This window comes from Moschus berezovskii, chromosome 1 (genome assembly GCF_049115385.1).
Source record: "Moschus berezovskii isolate FMDL1 chromosome 1, NW_MosBer_1.0, whole genome shotgun sequence".
In the NCBI taxonomy this organism is placed as follows: Eukaryota; Metazoa; Chordata; class Mammalia; order Artiodactyla; family Moschidae; genus Moschus; species Moschus berezovskii.
The window spans coordinates 17239597-17246753 of record NC_142460.1 but is presented as its reverse complement, the minus strand read 5'-3'; the positions used below and the strand labels follow the sequence as shown (position 1 = coordinate 17246753).

Below are 7157 nucleotides of genomic sequence, written 5' to 3'. Positions count from 1 at the left end.
GAGGAAGAAGAATGGAACTGGGGGAATTAACCTGCCGGACTCCAGGCTCTACTACAAAGCCACAGTCATCAAGACAGTATGGTACTGGCATAAAGACAGAAATATAGATCAATGGAACAAAACAGAAAGCCCAGAGATAAATCCACGCACCTATGGATACCTTATCTTTGACAAAGGAGGCAAGAATATAAAATGGAGAAAAGACAGTCTCTTTAACAAGTGGTGCTGGGAAAACTGGTCAGCCACTTGTAAAAGAATGAAACTAGAACACTTCCTAACACCATACACCAAAATAAACTCAAAATGGATTAGAGATCTAAATGTAAGACCAGAAACTATAAAACTCCTAGAGGAGAACATCGGCAAAACACTCTCTGACATAAATGACAGCAGGATCCTCCAAGACCCACCTCCCAGAATATTGGAAATAAAAGCAAAAATAAACAAATGGGACCTAATTAAAATCAAAAGCTTCTGCACAGCAAAGGAAACTATAAGTAAGGTGAAAAGACAGCCTTCAGAATGGGAGAAAATAATAGCAAATGAAGCAACTGATAAAGGATTAATCTCCAAAATATACAAGCAGCTCTAGGCCATGTGGGAGAAGAGACAGGCCCTGCAGATCTTAGAGGAAGCACATGTTTACTAGACTCACTGTACCTCCTTCAGAAACTCCTGAGCAAATACGCAATCTCCCCAGAGCAAGCACCTCTGTCCCAGGGGAGAGGGCAAGGCCAGGAAGCAAGAGCTGCAGGGAGGCCCAGGGGCGGCGGGTGCGTGCGCCCCGGCCCCCCTCGCCCCACAGTGACACCACACAGGCCACCGAGCATCTCTGACGAGGTCAGTCTGGATCGAGGTGTGCAGCATAAACTCTGCAGTGATCTTAAAGACCGGGTTCCCAAAGAGGGATGCAAAATCACTTAACACGTGATTATATTGAGTACATGTTGAAATGGTGACACTGTGAAAGTAATGGAGTAAATAAAATGTTATTAAAATTAACGTCACTCATTTCTTTTCACCTCTTTTTTTCTTTTTACCTTTTTTAATGTGACCACTGGAAAAGTTGGAAGTACACGTGTGACTGTTATTTTTACTGAGCAGTGCTGATATGGCAGGAAACACTGACAGAATCATTTCTACCCAATACCCTGCCCCTCCAGTGGTTCCTTCTGCCCCTCAAACGGCTACTGTAAGACCATACACATGCTCCACAAGTTCAGCAGAGCCAGAAAACAGGTCCTTAAGGTATGATGCTAGGCAGACTTCTCTGTTCTAAGCGCCTAAGGATGACATGCACTGTCCTGGGTCCCAGCCTGTCCATCCAGGGTGCATCCAGCAGGGCTGGGAAGCCATGTACCTGCTTTCGTGTGGGTCGCACGTGAATTTGGGGGTGCGTGTGGATGCTGAAGGAAGTCACAGGGTGTTGCCCCAAGAGCCAGGAAAGGCAGCAAGTCCACTGAACACAGCGAAGCCCTATGTCTGAGGGCTCTGGAACCTTCGAGGCTTCTCTTCGCATGAGCGTCAGCAGGAGAGGTGAGCTCAGCAAGAAAGCAGGAGAGGGTGGGTTTTCAAAAGCAGCTCGGAAAGCACTGCAGAGGAAGGCGGCGCCTGCCACGCTAAGTCAGCACATACAGAGAGGCTGGCTGCCCAGATATTTGCAACTTTGTGTATTAGAAATTATTTTGAAATAAAAAAAATTTTTTTAATATTCTCAATGGTAGTTTGAAACAGCCAAAAATATCCCCCCTAAAGATGGGAATTCTCTAAATAAGTCGCACCAAAATGAAAAATTCTTTTCCCAAAATTTCAAAAAGTAACGTTTCAAGAATCAAAAGTGAAATGAGTAACAACAGTTAGGTGACAGTCATGTGAAGAAAACAAAGGGGTTGCACCGGTATGAAAAAATTCAGGCGCAGCAAATCAACGGATTAACTGCTGCTCAGTCACAGGTGCTCAAAGTGAGGCAGAAAACACAGCAGGAAGGAGAGTTCCTTCCAGAAAGTTAACCACAAACCCCACACACCACTCGGTCTCTGAGAAGGGTTACATAGGTGACCACATACAGGACTGCAGGGGCACCAGGATGCGGGGTGTGGCAGGCAGGAGGCAGGGGTCACGTCACACTGCAGACCAGCACAGGCTCACCTTTATCCTCTGGTGTGGCCAAAGCATCACGTGCAGAGAGACAGTTCTTACATTAATCGGGAAGGAAACCATTAAGAAGCACATGAATACTAGACCCTTACCTCCAAACAATCATGTTTTATCTGCCGAGTCCGGGCCAGTCTCGAGGGAGTAACGGAGTGTGATCTGCTTCCCAGCAGTGACTGTTCACCACCCGCCCCTGCTCTGCACGGTGGCGATGCCAGCTGAGTAGGCTCACATGTAGGTTTGGCCCAGGAAATGCACACACTCAACCACAGGAAACAAGAGGAGGCCCTACACGGTGCCTGGACACAAACGGGGCCTTGGGACTGGGCTGGGCAGCCTGTGTGGGGCCAGGCACAGGTGTTGGGCAGGCAAAGCCCCATCTGCCTCCTTGCAGAACATGAGGCTCGGGAAATTCCCCAGCAGTCCAATACTGAGGACTCCATGCTTTCACTGCCAAGGGTGTGGGTTTGATCCCTGGTCGGGAAACTACGATCCCACAAGCCATGCAACACAGCCAAAAATCTTTGAAAAAACAAAAACACGAGGCTCAGAAGACCTCAACTGAAGAAGGCAGCCCACATCAGAGGACATGCCCGCCTGGGTCACGTAGGGACGCTCCTGTGGACCCGGGCTGGGCCTCCCTCCACGTGGAGGCCAGGAGGTGGGGCCACCCAGTCCTCAGCAGACAGCCCCTGAGGTTCCCTCGGGCAGAGGGCCACTTACCCGGCACTTAAACTCGTATTCCTTTAGGATCTCTGAGAACCGCTCCTCCTGGGCCAGGAGTTCTGTGCTCTGAGGCTCCAGCTGAAAGCCAGAGGCAAGCAGGAAAATGAGGGCCAGAACCTCAGGTCAGGCAGAGGGTGGGCTGTCTCCCCCTCATACTGCCCCAAGACGCTCAGCATCTGCAGGCGCAACCAACTGTCCCGCCTCTTCCTCCCCACCCTTTTGTTTAAGAGGTCTCAGGGCAGAATGATGTTCGGAATGTCAGGAGGGTGGTCATGCTCCCACCGGGACCCTGGGCTGCCTTCTTGCCCCGGCCACCTGGGAGGTCCCTGCACGGAACCTGCACCTCCCACCACTTCCCTCCTCCTCTCAAGGTGATGGAAAGGGCCAGGTCCCAAGTGCTCCTCACCCCAGCACTGGGGTCTGTGCAGAAGTTTCTGACTGCTCCAGGCCTTGTGGAGCAACATGCATGTCAACATGCAGGGCATCACTGGGGTGTCACCTGTACCCCTGCACTGCCTGAAGGGGAGGAAAATACGGGCAAAGTAGCCTTAATAATTTCCTCTCCATTAGAGAAGTTTAGGTTTCCCAGGTGGCACTAGTGCTAAAGAATCTGCCTGCCGATGTAGAAGACGTGAGAGATGCAGGTTCAATCCCTGGGTCGGGAAGATCTCATGGAGTAGGAAATGGCACCCACTCCAGTATTCTTGCCTGGAAGATTCCATGGACAGAGGAGCCTGGCGGGCTACAGCCCATGGGGTCACAAAGATTCGGACACGACTGAGTGACTGAGCAGCACATGGAATTTTAGCAGAAAAACCTAAGTCCGTCTCCTGTGTATTCTCCATCAAGACCCTGATGCCCTTTACCCAGAACCCACAGGCGCTTCTCTGGGGACTCAGAGTCAGCAAGAGGACTTGCCTTGTCCTTCAACACAAACTCCAGGTCATTCTGCAGCTTCAGGACTAGCTTCTCTGAGTCTGAGAGCTTCTCCACGATTTCAGTCATCTTCTTCTGCAATCGACTATTTTCCTAGGAGACAGAGGTCAGTGGTTGGCCAGCTCTGGGGATGGAGGAGGGAGCGAGAGGCAGGGCACTGGAGCAGGATCTCTGGGGGAGGCGCTCCCGCCACCTGAGCTCTCCAGAAGGTCATAAGCAGCACGAGTGGAAGGGGGTGACAAGCCTTCCCGAGCCGTCTTTAAAGGACAGATTTGAAGCTGCACCTCAACAGCCCAGGAGTCCACCGGAAGGAAGGCAGTGTCCACAGACACAGGAAACAATCAGAAGGCAGGCCCGGCTTCGCCTCTTGGGGAGGGAGGCGGGGGTGGCAGGGCAGGTGTGGAAGAACCCACCGTCCTGAGTCAGGGAAGGAGAAGCAGGTGGGGCCAGGGCCACCTCACTGGAGGCGAAGGCAGGCGGGGAGCAGGTCAGGGACGCTCTGCACAGCCCGGAAGAGCGCCCCGCGTCCGGTCACACGGTCAGGGCTGGGGGCAGGTGACGCTTCTGTCTTTGGTCTAGTTCTCTGGGCCCAGGGAGGCAGCCGAGGCGGCAGCTGCTGACCCAGAGAGGGAGAGCCCCGGGGCCCCATCCTGCTGCCCACACGGCTGCAGAGGAGGGCTGGGTCTCTCCTAGGGAAGCCAGGACGTCTCTGCCGGCTGAGAAATGGGCCCTGTGGCTACAGAAAACCTTCTCTGCCATCACGCCCCCAGTGCCACGGCGAGGATTCAGTCCTGGCCCAGGAAGATGTGGGTGTGGGGGACAGACCCCAGGCAACGTGGCCTCCCTCTTTTCGAGTGGGGCGCCCTGATGAGGCACCCTGCAGCACCCGGAACCCCCTACCTTCAGGGCCAGGGCCAGCTTCTCACAGAGGCCGATCTCCTCCGCCTGCAGGCACCGCAGGTCCTCCTCCAGCCAGGCCCTCTGCCGCCGGGCCTGCTCCCGGAACAGCTCACGTTCCACCTCCACTTCGGACCGCAGGAGGCTCCGCCTCCCCCGGTAGCCCTGCTCCAGGCGTCTGCAAGCACACGGCTCGTGGTGCCTTGGGCTCCCCAGGGGCGCCACCTGCACCTCTCCCTCCCCGGGGTCTCCGTCGGCACACTTGGCCTCAGCACTGGGGACTCGTTTGTTCCCTCCTGATAGACACGTGAGTTACAGTGTGGTGGGGCAGCGGAGGCCTCATGAACTGCCCCCCTCGGGGTTGGCAGAGGTGACCCCACACAGACAAGTGAGCCAGCGGGCCCCTCGGCCCATGGGGCGAGCTAGCAGGTGACCTCTGGTTGGGTCTCTGGCACCCCTTGGCCATTCAACCTTCTCCACATCATCAAAAAATGCATGAGTAAATAAAGGCAGCATCAGGGCCCTTAGGGGCTGAAGGCGCAGAGAAGTCAGCCTACACCACAAGCGCTGGAAACCTAGCACACAGCGAATCCCAAGGCAGACAGAGGACAGGGCGGGGGCCCTTCCCCTCAGACTCTGCAGTGATCTTTCGCAACAACCATTTCTATTCTATCAGCAGGGAAAACAGTGCCAAACCTCCGCTTTATCACTAAAGATAGTGGAGCTGAGCTATTTAAAATGCTAAAAGATGATGCTGCTAAAGTGCTGCACTCAATATGCCAGCAAATTTGGAAAACTCAGCAATGGCCACAGGACTGGAAAAAGTCAGTTTTCATTTCAATCCCAAAGGAGGCCAATGCCAAAGAATGTTCAAGCTACCACACAACTGCACTCATTTCACATGCTAGCAAAGTAATGCTCAAAATCATTCAAGCCAGGCTTCAACAGTATGTGAACCGAGAACTTCCAGATGTACAAGCTGGATTTAGAAAAGGCAGAGCAACCAGAGATCAAATTGCCAACATCCACTGGGTCACAGAAAAAGCTAGAGAATTCCCCGAAAAACATATACTTCTGCCTTTAGTTGACTACACTAAAGCCTCTGACTGTGTAGACCACAACAAACTGTGCAAACTTCTTAAAGAGATGGGAATACCAGACCACCTTACCTGCTTCCTGTGAAACCTGTATGCAGGTCAAGAAGCAAAAGTGAGAACTAGACTGAGTACCACAGACTGGTTTACAATCGAGAAAGGAGGACGTCAACGCTGTATACTGTCACCCTGCTTGTTTAACTTATATGCAGAGGACATCATGAGAAATGCCAGGCTGGGTGAAGCACAAGCTGCAATCAAGACTGCCGGGAGAAGTATCAATAACCTCAGATATGCGGATGATAACCACCCTTAAGGCAGAAAAGGAAGAAGAACTAAAGAGCCTCTTGATGAAAGTGAAAGAGGAGAGTGAAAAAGCTGGCTTAAAACTCGACATTCAGAAAACTAAGATCATGGCATCCGGTCCCATCACTTCATGGCAAAGAGACAGGGCAACAGTGGAAACAGTGAGAGACTTTATTTTCTTGGGCTCCAAAATCACTGCAGATGGTGACTGTACCCATGAAATTAAATGATGCTTGATCCTTGTAAGAAAAACTATGACCAACCTAGACAGCACATGAAAAAGCAGAGATATCACTTTGCTGACAAAGGTCCGTCTAGTCAAAGCTACGGTTTTTCCAGTAGTAACGCATGGATGTGAGATTTGGACGATAAAGAAAGTTGAGCACCAAAGAATTGATGCTTTTGAACTGTGGTGCTGGAGAAGACTCTTGAGAGTCCCGTGGACTGCAAGAAGATCAAACCATCATAAAGGAAATCAGTCCTGAATATTCAAGGAAGGACTGATGCTGAAGCTGAAACTCCAGTACCCTGGCCACTTGATGCAAAGAAATGGCTCATTGGAAAAGACCCTGATGCTGGGAAAGATTGAAGGCGAGAGGAGAAGGGGACGACAGAGGATGAGATGGTTGGATGGCATCGCTGATTCGATGGACATGAGGGTGAGCAGGCTCCGGGAGATGGTGGAGGACAGGGAAGCCTTGTGTGCTGCAGTCCATGAGGTCGCTAAGAGTCAGACGTGACTGAGTGACCGAACAACAACATCACTGAAACAGCTGCTTAGCAGGATTCTCAAACCCAGTATATCTAGAGTGAAGATGAGTGGAAACTCTTATTTCAGCAGAGCCTGGCTGGGTCCGCAATCAACTGACTGTGGTGGAAACCAGAAATGACTGGCTCGGCCTCCCTCGGACTCACCGCAGAGCTTTGGGGCACGAGGGCAGCTGTCACTCAGGGAAACAGTTTGATGAGCACGATTAACCTAACAGCCTGCAGACGTTGGGGCAAGTTTTACAAACTTGATCACATCACTTCCCTGTTTAAAGG

General features: G+C 51.9%; 1 protein-coding gene across 1 annotated transcript in view; it reads right to left on the bottom strand.

Annotated features, from left to right (window-relative positions):
- Positions 1–2734: 2734 nt before the first annotated feature.
- LOC148778673 (ninein-like protein) overlaps positions 2735–7157 on the bottom strand; it is a 41773-nt gene continuing 37350 nt past the window's right edge. Inside the window, 3 exon segments of the mRNA XM_088829327.1 lie at positions 2735–2958; positions 3799–3909; positions 4717–4891. Coding sequence (XP_088685453.1) covers positions 2833–2958; positions 3799–3909; positions 4717–4891 — 412 coding nt within the window. The 3' untranslated portion in view covers positions 2735–2832.